We start from the raw sequence: 21,017 nt of genomic DNA, 5'->3' as shown, positions 1-21,017 counted from the left end.
GCCCTGACAATGCTACCATTGGATTTTGACATGAAGGAAAAATAATTCAAAGAACTTCCTCCAAACACTTTGAAACATGAACTTTCCCTCAATCCATAAACATCAAGAAATTTCTATAATACTAGGAGACTATCACTTATATCTAATAGAGTCACAATGAGTGCTCTAGAGAATGTTCAGGAAGAGAGCCCTCTAAATGAAGAATCTGCTTTAGTTTTGGTATAGGAGTCTAGATATTTACTTTGCAAAGAAATTTAAAACAGGGCTTTTAACCAGAAATGTGGTATGTGAAAGAGCTGGCTTGTTTTATTATGAATACTTTTCAGTTTTGAAAAGGAAAAAAAGAATGATAACAGCTATAATAAAGAGAGTAAGGCAATACAAAAACATATTAGATATATCCTAAGTATATACTATGGACTCCTTTGTTCATCTAGCATAGAAGAGAAGGCAGAGAGCTGTAGTAAGAGGGAAGACAAACAAGCCATATGATATGAAGAGAGATGAGACTGAGCATAGAGGAACAGATGGAAATGATCCACAGATTTATGTTTCTTCATATTTGTTTAAAAAGAAATCTTGGTTTTGGATTGTCCCAAGATGTGCCGCCAGCCTGATGGGTTATGGGGAGCACTGACTCCTGAAGGGAATTCTGTCTTAACTGATGGCACGATAGGGCTCAGACAATACAAGTATGCACTGTGCAAAGTGCTGCCCACGCCTTTGGCAATATTCCTCCAGTTCAGCCTGACCCACAACAGTCCTACTACTCCAGCCCTTTGCTTCTATAAAGAGCGTCAACTGCCAACCATGACAAATCACACGCACGGAGAAATATGGTCAGATTGTACTTTTTCTTGATAAGAAGACAAATAAAATTAACATAAATGCAGGAGAGGGGTTGGGACAAAAAAACAATGAAGGCTTTCTTCAGAGAGCAGATCTACAGGAAAAAGAGTCTAAACTACACTGCACATTAATTTGCAGAAAGTTTCCATGTCCTCCATAATGTAGTAAAAAAGAGTCACAAATCTGAAAAAAATTCAAATATTTTGGAAAGGATTTATGTCATGCAACACCAGGTGCCTTCATATCAGGTTTTTAATGTAAGGTAGTCACTTTATAACCAAGAGAAAGAAAGGAGCACCCCTAGAGAGCATTTCATCTAGTGATTCCTTACTTGGGGATCAGAGCCTTTGTGAGGAAGAGAGATGGAACCCTGGAAACAGAGGAGCTTCAATTTCTAAAGCAGACTCCAAAATTCAAATTCATAAAATTAAACAGTGAAAATACACCCAAATGCCTGCAAAAGATCTCTAAGTACCACTGCAGCATCAGCTGTGTTTACCTCCTAACTTGTGAGCATGTTAGCTAACCTCTTGCTCCCTGCTTGCCATGTGCACACAAGCTGTGCTCAGGAGCCCAGGAAAGGTTCTGCACTCTGGTAGCACTTTTGCATCAGGAATATCCCAGAGGCAAAAGGAAAGAGGAAAAAGTGAAAGATCTGTGGTGTCCCTGAATTCAATCCAGGGTGCTACTAGGAAGCTGCAGTGTGATTTAAAGGCTCACTCCAGAGGTTTCCCACTGTTTTTCAACCCATACAGCAGCAATTTCACAAAAGTGCATGTATTTGGGAGAGAGATAATCCCTGCTGACCTTCCCCATCACATTTGGCTTTGGTCCCATCCTCAGCTGAAGTCAAATGTGACACTACAAAGGGCAAGGGACTTGGGGTCTGCATTGCACATATAGGCTTTTTGGGTAGATACTATCTTTACATCTATAGATTTGATTGAATTTAAACGTTATCTCTGATTTTTGAGGAATTACCAAATTCAGCAATAATCCCATTATTTAACTGTATGCAGCTATAAAGACAGAATGAACATTTTAACACTTGCATATTTTCTACTGCTCAACAGATGTATACCAAACTCTGGGCATTAGCTAGTCGGTAGTGTCCCTTTAGGGACTCAGAAGAATGTTACAGTTTGAAGAAGCATAATGAAATATAGGGATTATACATTTGAGTCAAACATAGCTACCCTTAAGAAGTGAGGGTTTTCTTCAAAAAAAAACCTGGTTTAAACCGTGAAAGAGGTTTTACTATGAACAACAGAATGAATGCCTGTAGACATTCTTGTTAAAATTCTCCTAATATGCAGGAATGGATGCATTTGCTTACAAACTGATTGCTATTTCCCCGGCTCCATTCTACCACCGTACCTTATACTTTTGCACTTCTTGCCAAAAGAGCACTCCATTCCCCAGCAGGTCTCCTTGCAGTGACACAAAGCGTTGAAACAGATTTGCTGTCACCGGATCCAACAGTGCTTTGCGGAAAGCAATTATTTCACTAGATGAAGAAACACACTTATTGTCCATGTGCTGTCAAAAAAAAGAAATAAATGCACCAAATAAACTTTGTTTCAAAAAGCAATAACAAAGCCATTAGTTAGCGTAAACTGTCTGATTCTTATCTTTCCACTGACCCTAACTTTCAGTAGTTTATGACTTTATGACATGGATACAATAAAATGTGGCAAGGTTTCATTTCTTTTTTTCCTTCATTTTTCTTTTTTTTTTTTCAGTTTGGTTTAGGGAACATTTTTTGGAAGACATGATGGGAGAGGAAATGACTGACAATGATTTAGACCATATGACTACATACTATAAAATATGGAAACAGCTATTGTTATTGATTATGGCAAGAGGCTACTTTTCTAGAGAACAGTTTGAGTTTTGTGCAAACAAACAACAAAGAAAAAGGAACAGACAAACCACATAGCTTAAAGTTGTAAAATGCTTCTGACAGGGATCTCACCAACAAAATGAGCTTTGAAATGTGTTGCCATGATCACCAGCAGAAGCCAGAGAGTTTGCCCTCTATGGAATAAAGCTACCAATAGTAAAACAGAATTTAGAGTCATCAAGACATTTTGGAAATCCTCATGCTGCCAAGCACAAAACAGTAGGCAGCCAGGAAAGGGTGGAGAAAGAAAGATGGCTTATGCAGAGACAGTTTGTTTGAAATGAAGTTCATGCTGGCCTGTCTTCCTGAACAAACAGTTCTTGTACTGTTGCTGAGGAGCAAGCCAAACAACCCCCTTTTGTTATCAGATGGATGAATGAAAACCATCTTTTAACAGTGGTTTAAACCTCTTGAAGTCCTGGAGGGATGGAGTACTCTTCAATGGTCAGCATGGGACAAAAACATTTTTAATTGTTGCCAACAGTCCTGGAAATCTAACCTGATCCTAAGCTGAAAGAGTTTCTGCAGCTGCTCTTAAAGAGGGGTTATGCTTAGTGTCCTGCCGCAGAGCCTGCTGGGGTGAGAGCCTACCTTGTGAGAGGGAGGGTGGTGGCTGTCCAGAGTGTCCTTTGGTTAAAATAAAGTAAGCTCAACTTAGGCAGTAGAGTGGGATCTTCTCAGCCCTTGTCTGATTCTCCTACTACGTTCTATCCCCTGTGACCAGGAGTTAGACAACTTTTGGGAAAAATTATTTCTGGGTCATATTCATGAAAGGAAGAACAAAACATTGCTTCCTTCCCTATACCAATATACAAACTGCTTATTTTATGGGTCAACAACCTTGAAGCAGAACATGGAAAATAACCATCTTCCTGACAAACAGACAAAGGGAAAACTCAGTTAACAGAACCCATATGCACTTTGGATCCCTTTTGTGCTGATGGTTTGCATGGATAATTGGTGACCGGGTCTCCAGTTTGATTTCAACAGACAATAAAAGTTCAACTGAACAAATGTACACAACTTGTATGTTGGCAATCACAAAAAGTTCACTGCTCTTCAAGAGGAAAAAACTGGCAAACATCTGATGAAATGTATTATTACAAAGGTTTAAGAAGTTTAAATTTGATATTATCTCAGTGCTGTGAGATTAAAATACAATTCTAAATGAAACAGATACTGTGAGATATGATTAAACCTGCCCACTCCACTGCATACTTCACATTCCCTTTTGTGTCTGCACGTAATCCACTTGCAATAATAAATAAACTACCAGATGCTGGAATGAACAGCTTGTCCCAATAAGTCCACTGCATGCAAAATACAGATAAATGTGAACTAAAGGTACAATATCAGTTTGAGGAGGGTTAAGAGTGCTCCAAAGCCCAAGACAAGAGACATGTTTTTATCAAGTATGACCTCTCCAGCCAGGAAGGGAGTGAAATTTACCATGAACATCAGCAGGGTGCTAAATTCAGGAGTAATATGAGTAATCAGTCCACTCTAGCCAATACAATCATGTCTGCTTTTGACAGCATTACATTTGGGCCTCACACTGCCAACAGAGAAATTATGAAGAATGTGCAAGGTCCAAATGAAAAAGACGGTGAAACTGCAGACACAAGAGATATGGTACATTTCACTTGCCTTCCATATCCTGGTTGTCTTCTGCTGGTCTTTGCGTAAAAGATCTTCAGTTATGTCCATTATCTACAGTTGAAAAGTAGATTATAATTAAATTTTTAAACTCTTCTTGTTTCTTGTTCAGCCCTCTAATGATAGAGACCACAGTGGTAGAATAATTTATGTCTTTGTTTGGATTTTATCTCTGAAACTAGTGGACCCACACTGAATGCCAGCCCTTCTTCAGCTATAAACGAGACTGCAAAGTTAGAGAAGACAAGAAGCAATAGCAGTCAAATTATGCACTTCCACTGGTTTACTCTACCCATGAGGGACCACTTATGTTAGTAACAAATTTTGGTGTTGTTTTTTTTTCCCAGTATGAAATGGTTTTAGTTCCTCTGGACAGCTGTATCAGAAATACAGACTTGATCCTGCAACTTCTTTGTAGCAAAAATACACCTCAAATCAAGGGCAGGTTTTCTGAATAAGGACTACATAGCATGCCCACAGTATTTGGTCACTGTGAAATATGAAGCCAAATAGAGAATGTCATCTGGTTTCATTTCTTCTAAAATACTTTCTTCAAAGGACCTTTTCATCCTCCGAATTTGCAATAAGAAAGAGAAAAGAGCAGTAAAACATAAATGGAGTTAGGAAAAGACTAAAAGCTCATTAGAAGTATGTATTTCCTGTAAACTGTTTATTTGAGTTGAATACAACATTTTCTAAGCTACTTGGGCTAATCTGCCTGCCAGCACAGTGCAGCAGGTGCAAGGAGGCCTGAGTTAGCTTCCAGACCTGGAAGCAGCTTAGCCTTATTGCATAGTCTTGTACCAGGACTTGTAAAGGAGGCAGAGTTCAGCTAAAAAGGGCAGAGAAAATTCTAATTTAGTTACATAATCATTAAAATTACAATTTGTCTTATCAGAACCTATACTTTTCACATTCCTTAGTCTTCTGAACCGATGGAAAGGATCCAGTTCATAGCACCTCTGACAACCTTCTTGATGTTACAGAGATGACAGAAAGCAAATTGTATTAAACAATGCAGTTGCATATGTGTCTGCTTGGTGGAACTGTGAAGTTGCCTTCTGCCATGACATTCGCATGTCAGAGCTGTTGTGGAAGTGCAAAAAACTAAGTCTCTTTGCATCTGTCAGCAGCAGGATGATCTCCTTACACAGATCACAGCCACAGAGGCATTCATAAAAGGCAGATTTTCAGACTTTCTAATGAGCCAGCAGGAGTGAAAGGCTCCTCACTCCCAGTTTTCTGGCAACTTTCTGAAGTAACCAATTGGAACAATGCTTATAGCAGTTAACCTCCCCACTAAGCAGAATTTCACAGGTCCTGAAGTAATTTCTACAGGCATTGCAGCTCCAGATGGGAGAATGAAGACAGCATAAGAGAGAGAAAGAATTACAGCACGGGAAGCCCACTCATTTGCTTGTGTTCTGGTGCCCTTGGGCAAATCCTTTACACAAAGCAGCATTTCTTCAGTGCACAACTGTATGGCTAGGGCAAAATGGCATATGGAGAGTGTAGCACTACAGCAAAGATTAGTTGACTCTCCTGGCAGCCTGCCTGGCAGCAGAGCTAATACCTGCTCCTTCAGATTTAGGATCTAACAATAATACTGTCAGCTAAACTAAGCCTTCAGAGCAACTGCCTTCACAATTATCAAGCTGAATGTTTCAACCTGTACATGCTACAGCACCTCTTTCAGTGTAAACTGAGAGTTGTGGGCTGCTTTTCCTCTGAACCTTTGTATCCCAATGGTAAATTATGAGCCAAACAAAAAACAATGCCTGGATGTGTTGCTGTTGTTAAAAAATTACCTTTGCTTGTCCCTCCACCCCACGGTGTTCATCTGCCAGGAACAATGGCAGCCATTGTTTTTCTAATCTCTTCTGGACGCACTGCTGAACTTCTAGCAGAACTGCTGCCGAAAGTTGATCATGAAGGATTTGTCTTCTTCCTCCACCTGAATGCATTAGCTAAGCAATCCAAACACAATAACACATGACATAAACTTTTGTGTATACCAAAAGTCCTTTATCTCTCCACATCCTTGATTTAGCAAAGCATGAGCTTAATTGTAAGCAAAGCATTTAATGCATGCTTACCCAAGGCTCACATGTACTTTTCATAAAAGGGAACAGATTACATTTGTCCCTATCTATAATAGGACACAGACTCTGGGAAATAATACCCCAGCTTGACCAAGTAAATTGCCTAAGTATCAAGATATATCAGAGTACCACAGCTCAGACTTACTGTCTGTGGCTTTACTGACATACCAAACACAAAGCTGGAACAAGTCACTGTGCCTGAAAGCCATTTTTACACTTTTTCTGAGCTGTGTTGTGCATGCTCTGGCTGTGGCCTCAGATCAGGGTTTAAGAGAGATGTTCTATAAGGAGCAGGGAGGAAGAATTCAAACAGGAAGGAAGGGACCCCCATAGCCAGAACAGAACTAGACTTCTGGCCAAAAATATAGGTAAGATTTGAGGAGATAGCATGGGGAAAAGCTGAATCAAACCCTCTTGTGGACTTTTATCTCAGTGACATTCAGTGTGATTGTTCTTTATAAATGGTTTTGTAACTGGTACCTTTTCTTGTTGCTCTCTGGTAGCTGGGCTGTTGGGTCCAAAGAAGTACTCGTCATTAAAGTACTTGCTTTCAATGTCCTTAGACTTTTCTTCACTTTTTTCTTTATCCTTGTGGAGCATCTTTCTGAACTCTTCAATATCAAGCCAACACATGAGATCCATGCTACAAACAAATTTACAGAATGTTATTTCAGTATTGAGTAAATATCATCAACATTCTAGGGAGTTATTTGTTTAACCACAAGCCACCAAAGTAATCAAGACCTAAATACCAGGTCAGATTGGGCTGAAATTTTATGTCATTTTTTCTTTGCTAAGTACCATCTGGTGAGACCATGGCATTTGCTGAACAGGCAGACCAAACATACATCTTGGGGATCTCATTTAGGGTCATTTTTCGGGTACCCCAAAAGGAGTACCCTCCTCAATATGCCACTGCTAAATCCAGCAGGAACTGTGAACCAGAGCCATAATGTAGAGCTCACAGAGAGAACGAAAAATTAAACAGATGAGAATTTGAATCACTACTGAGGCTGTGAGCCACTGAAAGACAAGTTGACGCCTCCTGTTCTGCCCCCTTGTCATATTGCCTGAGAAAGGAGCATGGATGACACTTGGGAACATCAGCCCCAAAAATCACTCCCTTCCTACTCCGTGTGAAATGCTAGAGTTTAAGTCAGTCTGCAGTCAAGCAGACAAAACCAATTTATGATAAAATTTGTTTCTAGAGCTTTTTGTGGGATGCTTTTTCATAAATTACTGATTCTACTACTTATTTAATTATTCATAGTCAGTGACAATCTCTATCTGCAATCCTCAATCTATATATTTTTCATAACATTTCAGTGTACACTATAAATTGAAGTTTGTTTTCATAGAATGGTTTTGTTCTTTAAATCAGAGGACAGAATAACTGACATACCTACAATTTCAGTTTAATTTATATAACTGTTTTCTGATGGTATCATCGTAGCTGAAGTTTTGTGAGCATTTTAATTAGGACATTCACTGTATTTGAAGCAGGAAATATGAAACATTAAATTCAGGCAAATCTGTTTCACTTTTCCATTCAGCTAATAACTGGTTTTTTCAAAGTATTAATCTATGAGTAAAACTTTCAAAAGCATTTGACTGATTTAAGAACAGATGTTCTCCTTTCAGAAATCTTTTGAGACCCTTACAGCCCTAAGTTCTATTGAAATTCCTTCATTTGCTAGTTCATCACAACATGAATAAGTTTACTCAAATGCAAGTGCTCCAAGTTACTGTGGTTTATGGAGTAACTCCTTGGCATCTACCTATGACAACTGATCAAATATGTGCATCTTATTTTAAAAGTACAATATATCATTTTAAAGTGTGTTAGTTAAACCATATACAGTGGTGGCTTATCCTGACTTACTGCACTTTTCTCTTTCAACAGATCAGGAGCACAGGCATAATCAGTTAGTCTGGCGAGACTAACAAATGGTAACCCACTAACTCAAAGTAACACAAACTGTCCTGCAATTGTGTGAATATATTCTATATATTTAATGAAATATTAATTAATGAAACTTCTTTTAGTTTCTTACCAGAATTTGTGCACAGCTACTTAGAAGCCTGTCCTTCCTAAAACTTGGATCACTTATAGTTGAAAAAATCAGAACCATAAATTTTGATGAAAAGGTAAATGGCACATTTGTTGTTTTTTTCTGAAAATTTCCAGACTGCATTAGTTCTAGGATCCCTTCAGCTTATAGTACCATTAAGCATCTTTACTATGGTGTGCCCACTGGACTATAGAGTTACTACATCTGAATCCAGCTCTAAAACACTTTTGTGAGACTTTTTCAAATGTTTTTCTTCATTATGAATTTTTACGAAAGAAAATTTCTCCATAAATTTAATATTTTTCTGCCTGGCTCTAACACTTAAGAAGGGACTTGTCTGTGATCAACAGAGAGGCAGGAAATCCCTGAGGAAATTCAGTGTCCCTGTCCAGGACCTCATCCTAGCCAGTGACCTGTTATCTGGTGATTCCTACCATTTCCCATGTTAGAGAGTATCTCAAGACCAGTAGTTTCCACAGTGGGGTGTGTGCAGCCAGGAGGTGTTCGATCATTTGTTAAGGGGTAGGAAGAAAAGATTATAACTTCAGTAGCACATGTGTATAATGTATAAAAAATTAAATATACATATATTGAGGGTCCATGTTCAAAAATTTTTTACTGATGAGTTGCATGATCAAAAAAGTTTTGAGACAACTGCTCTAGACAACTAACTCAGAAGTGACTTGACTGCAGGCACCCACAGCATGAGAATATCGATTACCTGCAGTCCTTTTGTAGTCAGTGAGAAGAAATAGCCATCTTAGGAATGATCCATCCAAACTGGTTTTAGATGTCACCTTCAGAATTAGAAGAAATGTGTCCAGAAGTGGGTATTTCTCTCTCTGACTACAAAGGGAACCTTCTGATGATAAGCAGAAGTGATGACATTGAGTCTTGGCCAGGGGACTTCTGTGCCAGATGCCCATCTCTGGACACTTTTGAAAAAGCTGACCAATATCCAATCTAAAATTATAGCAGTGCTTGACTAGAAGCACTAGGCAATATGCAAAGCATCAGCTCATGGGAACTTAGGTTAAAGGAAGGAAATGATAATTTAAGGACAAAAAAAGAAAAAAACAAAAACAAATGGGCTCATTTTTTCAAAAAACCTGCCCAAACTGTATCTGCTACAGGCTGGTACTTAAATCTGTTCAGCAAACACAAAACTGTGGTTGTTCTCACACTGTGAGAATAATGTGTCTTCTACTATTTGTACATTATTATAATACCCAGGTTTAATTTTAAAAATGTAATAAATTGAATCTGCACCAAAAACTATAAATTTTTACTCATTAAAGGCTAATTGCTCTGCTCAGGGGTTTGCCACTAATCAAAGCAGAAACAGAAAGCAAAAGTGTAATACAAACATGATATGACAAGATAATTTTTACCCCAAAATGTTAAGACAATTCAGTTGTCCGAACAATGTGCATGTGTATTTCCTAAATATGCAAATGCATTTTTAAAAAACACTAAAATCTGTGAACATTTAGATAGCAAAGATCCCCAGCAAAGATTTCTTCTGAACTTAGAAATGGTAAAATAATAATAATAATAATAATAATAATAATAATAATAATAATAATAATAATAATAATAATAATAATGATAATAATGATGATGAAAGAACATACCCAGCAGAATGCTCATTAAGAAAAGCCCAGAACTGGTTTAACTTCTCTTTGTTGTGGATCAGGTCAGACAGATTAGGACCTGCCAATCCTTTGGGAATTTGACGGAAGTATTGATCATCAGGGAAGGATGGCAGACCAGTGTCAGCAACAGTACTCTGAGGGAAGAAATTTTTCTGTTTGCATAACTGCTTTTTTCATCTCCATATTTTGCTCAGTCTAATAATCCTTGCATTAGATAACCTGTCTCTGTAAAATAGCTTTTTGGTTGCTGAGGAAATAAATTGAGTTAAGGCTCCAGCGCCTAGTCAGCTTTACTTTTATGTTTGCTTTAAACATACAAGTGTGTGCCAGTTCCATAATCAAATAAACCAATATATATCTGTAATTTACTTGAAACTGAGGTATTTACTCAAGATTAAGGGCCCAAAATATATTCCACAGACTTTAGTGGAAACTGTCTCATTGACTCCAATCATACGGTGGTCTGATGTTGATATAACTGACAGAAGACCCCTATATCTAATTAACACAGTGCCTGTCAATCAGTCCCCAAAATGAATGGTAGAAATCAGACTATTTGCTTCTCCAAACTGGCATATGGTCATGCTTTCATTGCTAATACTCAAAGTGTTAACCCTCCCTGATAGAAAAAGGGGTTGTTTCTCTTAGTAGGTACTTGTCTTACCTCATCCTTCTTGGAACCACTCACTTGATGCAAAGCCTGGAGCTTTCTAAAGCACACAGAGTCCAGCTGTTGAGTTTCTTCCACCAACTCCACCTAATAAAAATAATATCTTATATCATCCCTGCAGTACACATTATAGAAAGATGGAGAACTGTGTGGGCACTTTGCCAGTGACAGTGGATAGAAAAGAATATGTTTGCTAGTAATGAGACTGATGTTTAGAAGACACTAGAAGTCACATTTTTCTGACAAACAATTCTATTAAAAGCTCTGGTAGAACAAAATTTTCCTATCTTTGTAGGATCAGATGTAGATTTCTGCAAAAAATCACTGAATAATCTAACTATATATTTAAGAGAAGAACTTTGTATTAAAAAAATTGCTAAATTATATTGTCTATATAATACATTCTGTATATTATATATATAAATATTATATTGTGTCAGACTTACTTGATTGTCTATACCAGCAAATCATATGTCAAAGTGCCACTGAGAAGCAGAAAATCGGTTCTTAAAACTATGACTGTCAATGGAAAATGTCAAAGAGACAGAGTGCCACAGATTTCCAGAAAAAGAAATTTAAGATGAGAAAGATGTTCTAATATCTAAACAATAAAGGTGAAAGCTTTCAGACTTTCAGTCTTGTCTCCTTCCTTAGTTTTATACCAGGTAATGCCTTAAGTAATAAATTGTGCATAATTTGAACTCATGAAGTATTGGCATTTTTGAACTTAATTACAAGCCTTATGTATATAACTACAGCAGTTCTCCATGTTATGTGCAAACAATCGGTAACTGCACAAGGGATAGTTTGGTGACCTCTCAGCTGACTAAACCATTCAAATTCAGATTTTAGGATATTTAGCAAAATTGAGCCAATGCCTTATACTGATTAGCATGCCTCTTACAAAGATTAGAAAGCTGTTGTTGTCTTATACAAGAGTTTATGTGCGAGAGAGAAGAGTTTAGATTATATTCATCACATTTTCATCTAAATGTGAATACCACACTAATCACTGTGTTATCTAAATGTCTTCAGGCTCAGTGTAATTCTGTTCCACTGCTTATAAAGTGCTCTGGGGTATTCATTCCCTTAAAAGAAAACATAGTTTAAAAGTAAATAGTACAATAACTCAGAACATTTAAAGAAAAAATGTAAATATGTATACTGACCATGTCCCAAATAAGCAAATTTGGACTCACCTAATTCTTGACAAAGTATCTTGTTTCATTATGGGCCAAATATATCCTGCTATAGGGTAGAACAAAGGGGAAGAGTAGAGCCAGGGACTGAACAAAATACAAAGCAGACCTTGTCTAGGAAGGAGTGTGCCTAAGTATCAGCCTGCGCCTAGTACAAAGAGACTCTAGTGCCTCCTAGAACAGGTCGTTTTACGTCTGTGTATTATAACTCTTCACAAACGCATGTATTGTACAGTCAAAAGTACTTAGTTCTGGGTTTTTGTGCCCTTATTAAGATGTTTGTGTTATTAGAGCTCTAAGAAGTCTGCACGTAACTACATTTGCAAAGCAACGCATCCTCGGTTAACTCCAGAATACATAAACTGACACAGATATTAACTTTAAAGGAAAAGTATATATTTTCAATTCTTACTTCAGAGGAATCCTTCCACCTCTAGAAGCAGTGACAATTCTGTATTCAGAGAGCTCAAAAGCAGACTTCTTTCATACAAAAATTATGTATAACAATACTTGGCTGAACTGATGATTTGACTCGGTGAGAACCAGCAGTAGATACTAGACAACTAGTATTGGTAATACACATGGAAAATATACAGTTACAAAAGACTAAAACTAGTCTGATAGAAAGTAAATAAAATTTCACATTCACAGAAGTAGCAATCAATTACACAGTGCTTTGCAGGTCATAAAGAATAATAGCTGAAATAGCTTAGAAAAAATAATTTATCTGAAAAGTTAGAAAATATGCTGAAAAGTGAAGAAAATATTTTGCAGATTGGATTAGTACATTTCGTTTTAGTAAGTTTTATCAGTGTTCAAACTTTCAAAGTTTCTAAAGGAAATTATGTTATCACAGGATGAGAAGTAAAGTCCCCTTGTGAATTAATTAGAAGGTAGAAAATCAAAACCAAAGAAATAAATAACTTTCATTATAGGGTGGGGTTCTTATTAGAGTCTCACAGGGATCTGCACGGAGGTTGTTTTTTTAAACATTCAGAAACTATCTGGAAAAGGAGGTGAGTGAGGAGACAATAAAGTTTGCAAAATGATTTCACAGAGCAAAAAAATTAAATGGACTGTGAAAAGCTGCAGGATTTCAGGACACTTTAGCATCTGCATGATAAAAGGACAGCTGAATTCAATGATAATAAACATTAAGTCATTCCAATGAGCTCCAAATGAGGGCTTTCCATTAGTTGTTATTACTTGGGAAGGAGATCTTGGAATCACCACAGATGGCTATTAGCTTACATTTTGCACAGCCACTCAAAGTTCACCAGGAGTCAAAATGCAATTAGAATGATAGGAACAATTAGGAAGAGAACAAAGAGAAAAACAGAAAACATGATTCTGCCACTGGATAATCCTTAGTGCATCCAGACCTTGAGTACTGCTTGCATCTCATCAAAAGAATGTAAAATAACACAAAGATGAGGTGATAACTGTAACAAAGGTATGGAACTTCTGTAAGAGAAGAAGTCTAACAGTTTAGGACTCTTGAGTTTCAAGGAGGTGTAACTGAAGTGGGGTACAACAGAAACTTGTAAAAGCATAACAACATTGAGAATATGACAAGATAACAATTGTTCACTTGTTCCTCACGACATATAAAACTAGGGCACCAGGGGAAATTACCAGGGAGGGGTTTGCAAACAAATTAAGATAAGGACTTTTTTCTCCTATTGCGTGACTAAAACATGGAACCTACTTCTACAGTGAGGCTGAAGATATATCACTCAAGACACATTTACATAAACTCATGTGCAAAAAAACCCTTATTAAAGATTATTAGACACAAAAATGTGGATAAGATCTCTGCTCCATGAACTTCCTTGGTTGCAAAGTGATGAAGCTGGCATAACTGCTATGTGGTTTTTTTTCTTTTCTTATACTCCATTCTTAAATGTTTAATACTAGCCATCACCTAATAGGCTTAGAAAACCATTATCAACCTTGATTTTAGGTATCTGTTCACCTAGTTGTTCATACATGCATGCATGATATAGCACCAAAAATAGGATTTCAAAACGTTTTGCACAAGGCAATGCAGGCATGTTCTCATTACAAGTTGACAGAAGTATCAGTAATAAATGATGATATTTCCTATAAATTGGAGATGCTACATCTAAGGTCATAGTGGAGAAAAACAGGAACAAGAACTAACTTCCTGCCCTCCAATTCCTGATTCCTCATTATAAGTTTCTCCTTCCATATCCAAGAGAGATGTTAAAGACTTGAAATTAGAATCACAGAATCACAGAATATCCTGAGCTGCAAGGGCCTGAAAAGGATTATCGAAGCCCAACTCCTGGTCCTGCACAGGTCCACCCCAATGGTCACACCACGTTCATAAGAGTGTTGTCCAAATGCTTCTTGAACTCTGGCAGGGTGGGGCCATGACCACTTCCCTGGAGAGCCTGTTCCAGTGCCAATGACCTTCTGGGTGAAGAACCTTCTCCTAATATCTAACCTAAATCTCCCCTGACACTCCCTTCCATGCTGTTCCCTCAGATCCTGTCACTAATCACCAGAGAGATGGTATCAGTGCCTGCCCCTCTGCCTCCCCTTTTGAGGAATTTGTAGACCATGATGAGGTCTCCCCCCAATCTGTTCTTCTCCAGGCTGAACAAGTGACCTCAGCTGCTCTTCATAAGGTTTCCCCTCTAGGCTGTTCACCATTTTCTTAGCCCTCCTTTGAATACTTTCTAATAGCTTTATATCTTTCCTATATTGTGACGCCCAAAAGAAGTTTGACCTACAGCTGGCAACTTGTAGGTAAGTTTACAAAGAACAGAAAGCCACAGCATCGACCACTGTCACCACCATTTCTTGTTTTTATCTGTCAAAGGAAGTCAGGATTGCAGCCACCTCTTCTGACCTGCATAAGCTTGCTCAATTCAAGCCTTCAGAGCTTTCTGGAATTAGAACTGAGTACACCTCTGAGCCACCTACTTCAGGAGGCCTGCAAAGCACACTTAGCCCTTACACAGCAGAGCAGTGATCTAAAAAATATTTGGGGCAAATACAACTGGATCACCATATCACATCTTCTTATGCTAAGCAGTAGCTGCACTTACATTCTAAACACCAAGAAGTACTTGATGCCATTCTTGATACAATTAATATGGACCTAGTATCACTGCACTGACACTGTAGAAACACAGCTTATTGTGTGCTTACGATTAAAACATAGAGCATCTGTGGGCAATCATCATAAGAAAATTACTTCTGATCAATGGTAAGATTACAGAAACATGATGTTTGCTGAGTGCAAAGAGAAATTTTTCCATAGCAAGATGCATTCCTCTCTAATTCACAGGCAAGGAGTCTATGAAGTCCACAAGAAGCTCAGCCTACACCACATATCAACATAGAAAGGAGTGGCTAAGCAAAACATCTTGTAATACTTCTCCCTTCCTAACTATAAATATAACAGGATTGCATATGAAGGTTCTTGTGATTTTATTCCCTGGCATAAGACTTTTTCATGGTGTCATCCAGATCTGTTACCTTTCCATAAGTATATTTATCTGCTTCCACCATCTTCATCCATGGTTCTAGGAGAATAGTGAGAATATATTCTTCTGCTGGGTCAAAAAGGTCCTCAAAAGCTGGGTCCATTTTCTGATAAATCATGTTTCTCTTATTCTGATGAAGTCCAATGTCCATACTGGCAGATGGGGCAATGTAAGTTGCATAAAGGAACTAAAATAAAAGAGAGGAAAACTGCTTCTTAGCCATCATTCATTTCAATGGTCACACACTGCTGAAGGAGAAATTAATGCATATTTGTCCCCCACTGCCCTGCTGTATATTCTGAATATATATCTAATTACAACTACCTTACTTTTTACCAGTATTACTACTTTGTCCAAAATTCAGTTATTGCCATAACGGATCCCCCTGCCACTTTTACTCCTACTTGTTAAAATGGTTATATCAAAAAATAATGTTTAACACAATTTTCTCTTGGAGATTTCTGGTTGATTCTTAGATTCAGATAGCTACAATTGTTACAGCAACTGTGCTGCTCATGAAGTCACGTTGTTTTGCAGAATATGTGCTAGGCCAACTAGTGAAGGTATCTGACTTTTCTGAATAGATAGTAATTTGTAAACTTAAGGTTAAAATTAATGAAAAGCTACATGATATTCTGTGTGAAGATTCTCTTATATAGTTTTTTGATATTGGTGAGACTCCATCACAGTACAGGGTCCATGCAGGAGATTCCACTGCACAACTGAGGTCTAAATCCTTACCAAAGAAAGGTTTACAACATGCTTTTTATCTGACGCATACAGAGTTTGCCATTCCACATGCCATGACATGACATGATGATGACTCTTTAAGCATAGAGGAATGTTTTATTTATTTCAATTTTTTTTTCAAACTTACTTAATCCCCTAAGTAAAATTCTTGTTTTCTAAAGGTTTCATGAATGTGAAAATGAACATTGAAAACTCTGAGAAAAACGCTTTCTTCCAGAAATATCTTGGAAGAGGATATTCCAGAATATCTTTATAAAACATCATGGGTCTGACTGCAGCTAGGAACTCAACTGAAATAAAGATGCTGCCATAATATATTTCATATAAGTATTTTCTCTTCTTCATATTCTCAAAGTCCAACTCATTTTCAAACATACAGTCAGGGATCAGGTTAGTAGCGTAAATCAAAATTTCTCCCTAGGATGGCAGTGACAAGTCCATCTTTACTATTTATTATCACAGAGGCTTGGCAACGAAGAATTCAGGAATATAACAATTCTCGTTTTCCTCATTTTGCAAAAAGCCAGCTGTAACTAGCAGATGTACAAAGCAATAGAAAAGAAGAAAATAAGACATTTACTCTGTGTTCAAGCAGTAATAAAACACTGGTGTGCTTAGATTTCAAACACAGGGGGAGAATTTTGAGTACATTAAATAACTATGTTTCTGTTTGTTTTAAATTAAATTCTGATTTATTAGACTCTTTCTCTCAAATAGCAACAGCACTAGTGTGCATCCCCATTATTTTGGACCTTTACAATTTGAAACAAACCCTTTAGATTCCCCTGATATTAGGTCACTGAGAAATACAGGGCTTCGATGGCTGACATCCATCCCTCAGTTAGCACTTGTTACAATTACCATATTTATTGTCTATGCAGGATTCCAGACCCTTTCTACATAGATCTAATCACTGAAAACAAAGATGTTTTGTGGCTATTGTGGCCCACATTATCAGTGCAATAAAGATACACAAGTGTAAGGGTAAGGTCAGAGAAAGAGCACATCCACAGGAAGACTCCTAGCTGAAGACAAAGACCACATTTATCCTAAATTATGCCCTTCTCAGTAAGTCCCCAAATACATTTAAATTTAACAGAGACAGCATTAATTACATTCACAGCAATTTAAAAAGTTGGAAGCTATTTCGAAGAGCCCTAACACTAGTAAAGTTAAATCATGTTGTAGTCTGATCAAAACCAGTTAGTGTATAAAATAGACAAATTAGAAGGGACAAGTCCAATGATATAAAGATGTGGTATCTTTAAAAATAGACCTTTTAAAGAGGGGTTAACCATTTTGTTTGTCATTAGGACTACACTGCTCCACCTGTTATGTCTCATAAAATTGCACAAGGGATCTGTAAATTGGTAAAAAGGTTCAAAAATATGTCCTCAATATTTTAACACACATCTAACTTGGTTCCTTAACTGGGTGATCATTTTTGCATAATTTTAAGAATGAAGTTAAAACAAACATGCCACAAGTTCCTCAGGCAGAATTCCTTTGCCCTATGATTTTGTATGAAATAGGTTAATGAGTATATTTGTTAGTCTTCTTCAGAGCTGACAAAAAAATATCAGCCTGCAATCAGAAATTGCCCAGACTAAGGAAGCTTTGGCCAAAAACTATTGACATAAACACTGTCATAATATACTGCCATTCTAGGGACTGCCTTTGCACACTGCTCTACCTGCAGAACTGCCCCCAGTCCTGTGTAATTTCACATTCAGAACCACAGCATAGTAGAGACAGATATTTTTTTCCAGAAACAATAGGGCAGGCAATACATATGAAGCAGAAATTTAGAGGTGGTTAACTATAGGAATGCACTTTTCCAACTCAGAGAATCAGGCTCTCAGTGGTGTAATAAGGATGGCCTCTTCACTTTGAAGGATGCCATCTCTTTATTTGAATTCTTGTAAGAATCCATAGCTATGGGATTTGACCTAGTAAAAAGATAGCATCACAAAGTGACAAAGTGAATGCATGCACTTGCAGATAAGGGAGAAATGAGAAGGAGCTTTCATCCTCGTGTCCCTTGCTGAAGTGCATCTGTAGATCTGCACAGATTTGATTGCAAGGACTGCAGGAAAACCAACTGAGGAGAGTTCTAGACATGCCAAAAAAAATGAAAAATTGTCTGTGTTCACAGCCTTCAACACTGGGCAATGCAATTTGCAAGATACATTTTATCCTTTAAAAAGTAATATTCATAGCCTTTTTTGATTCCCACATCATGGAATTCTTGTGATTTTCTGAATCTCAGTAGAATATTGGAACTATTGTATTAGCCAATCTCCTAAGGGATTAACAGGAAAAATCACATTAAATGAACTTATAGGTTAACACATTCATACAAAAATTTGAAGCATTTGATGTCAAGTACATATCATACTTTGTTGATTATTTGCTTTGTTCCTATTGAAAAACATGAAGAATTGTTCTACTTGCCAGCCATAAATTTTCCTATAAATGTATTAGAATAAGTGATGGATTGAACCCAAAACTGTATCTGGAAATTTGGTCAGTTTGTATATTGAAATTACTTAAAATGGCACAAACCTGAATACATGAAATGCTTAGAAAATTTAGATTAAGACTTTGGCCTCATTTATGACTTTCGAAATCAGGGATCGTACAGGCTTTGGTGTGAAGCAAGAAAGATTTAAAAGTGCTTTGTATTGCTGCCCAGAGGCATGGATATTGCTCTGATCTAAAAGAGGGGCTTGTGTAGCTGCTTGACAGAATCATATGATGGAAGAATGCAATGCACTGACTGGTCTTAAACAAAGAGGTTAAACTGCCTTAACCTCCATCATCACTTCCCACTAATATAAATCCTGTGTCTGACCCTAAAAGCTCACAGCAATAATAACCACCTTTATCTAAACTGATTCTACTGTTAAAATATCGGACTTCTCACAACTGTATTAAATTTTCCTACCCTAAATAACTCCTTTTAAAATCAAAACCTGTGTTATGTGGGGGTTTATTGCTTTTATTTTTAATTTTTTTTTACACTCCTGTGCATGTTTATAGTGAAAAACCATATATGTTCCTGGATGATTCCCGTCATTACTTGTCATTATTCTCATCCATCAGATTTCATTCTCACTGTAGTTTCTTTCCCTGGCTGAATGCATATACACCTTGGAATGCATTTTATTACTCTGTCATAAAGCTAAGATAACAATGCCCAACAAACGAAACTATGAGTAGTAGATACACAGCAATCCAGGTTTGTCCTTGTTTCTATGAGGAAGCAGGCAGAATCCATACGGAATACTCTGCACGTCTCTTTCTGTAATAAATAGTAAAATATATATGACAATGTGTCACGCAAATCTGATCCACATTCTCTTAGGAGTATTTGGAATGACTTTGTTGTGCCAAAGGTGAGCGCAGAATTTGGGAAGGCATCTCTTCCCCAAGCAGACCCTGTAGATTGGTTGCAGCTTGACTCTTTACCGTGTTCCAACAAAAACAAGTATAATTTTTCTGCAGCCTTAAAAGGCAAACTTGAGAATGATACCAAATGTTGCAGCACATGTGTTGATTTGTTATGTTACATTTCAGCTGTTAGTTATGCTAATGGAACAGTTTCACATATTTCGTTTTGATGTATTTACTCTAATGGCTATGCGTACGCACTCTCTGCAATTGCCTGGTAACACTGATTGTACAATGTTTTGCTGTCACCACCAGGCCAGCACTGGAAATAAGATAAGTAAAAAAATCCTGGGCCTTAATGTTCAGCCATGCAACCACTGCAGAAACAATGATTTGGCCTGCAACAAAATACATAGGAAAATGGTGACAGTCTAGATAACTCGCATGTCTGCTGTGAGCAGGGCCCTCACCACACACACACCTGGGCATATACAGGAGACAGTCAGACTTAAGGGTACATTCAGTTGCCTACAGCCTCATGCCATAAATAGAGCTGGAGGGTAAAACAACTAAATAGGGTAGCAGTTCAGTTTACCCAGACAGGAGAGAAGGAAGAATCTATGTGTCAGCCTCTGCTTGGAGTTTCTGTACAAATAACATTGATTCAGGTGAGAATTCTGGACAAATATGCAAAATTCTGTCATTTGTCCCAGTAAAACCTCCAAAAAGGAAAAGAAAACAAATTCAAGGATGTTCAGATGCTTAGTAACACAAGCCATACCAAAAGATTATTCTCACCTGCTCTCCACAGATATTTGTTCCAATGGCATGTGAAGTAGCTTGCTCTATTACATAGTGTATATTGAAATATTCAGATAGGATATACTCCTACACAAGGTTTAGAGAGGAAAATCAGACCAAAGTTTCACAAAGTGATTTGAAAAGTTCCTTGGAATTCTTCTAATGATATCACACTGCTGCAGGTTCCTTCCCTCACGGAATAGGTCTACTCTCCTGTCAGTAACAGCCATTAACACCACTGTGGTGAAGCAGTTTAATTTTGTTTTATTCCCTGATTTAAAGTGCATGCTCAATTAAGAATACTCATTTATAGGAACTATCAGTTCCACATGACATTAAATAAGGATCTGAATATCTATTTGGGGGATGACAACCGTTAAAAGATAATAATAATACCCTGACAATCATAATAATTAAAACCAGACTGACAAAGATCCATTTTCATTACT

The 21,017-nt window shown here is 37.4% G+C and overlaps 1 protein-coding gene across 1 annotated transcript in view; it reads right to left on the bottom strand.

Moving 5' to 3' along the window:
• Positions 1-21,017, bottom strand: part of RGS22 (regulator of G protein signaling 22) — a 67,841-nt gene that overhangs the window by 12,740 nt on the left and 34,084 nt on the right. The window contains exons 16-22 of the mRNA XM_029959282.1: positions 15,617-15,811; positions 10,902-10,994; positions 10,217-10,371; positions 6,991-7,153; positions 6,217-6,375; positions 4,400-4,462; positions 2,227-2,388 (exon numbers count right to left, since the gene is read on the bottom strand). Of these exons, the coding sequence (XP_029815142.1) occupies positions 2,227-2,388; positions 4,400-4,462; positions 6,217-6,375; positions 6,991-7,153; positions 10,217-10,371; positions 10,902-10,994; positions 15,617-15,811 (990 nt within the window). The remainder of the gene's footprint in view (positions 1-2,226; positions 2,389-4,399; positions 4,463-6,216; positions 6,376-6,990; positions 7,154-10,216; positions 10,372-10,901; positions 10,995-15,616; positions 15,812-21,017) is intronic.

The sequence above is a fragment of the Manacus vitellinus genome, unplaced genomic scaffold (genome assembly GCF_001715985.3).
Source record: "Manacus vitellinus isolate BGI_N305 unplaced genomic scaffold, ASM171598v3 scaffold_1_pilon, whole genome shotgun sequence".
In the NCBI taxonomy this organism is placed as follows: domain Eukaryota; kingdom Metazoa; phylum Chordata; class Aves; order Passeriformes; family Pipridae; genus Manacus; species Manacus vitellinus.
The sequence above is the reverse complement of the archived record's forward strand: the minus strand, read 5'-3'. Positions and strand labels throughout refer to the sequence as shown.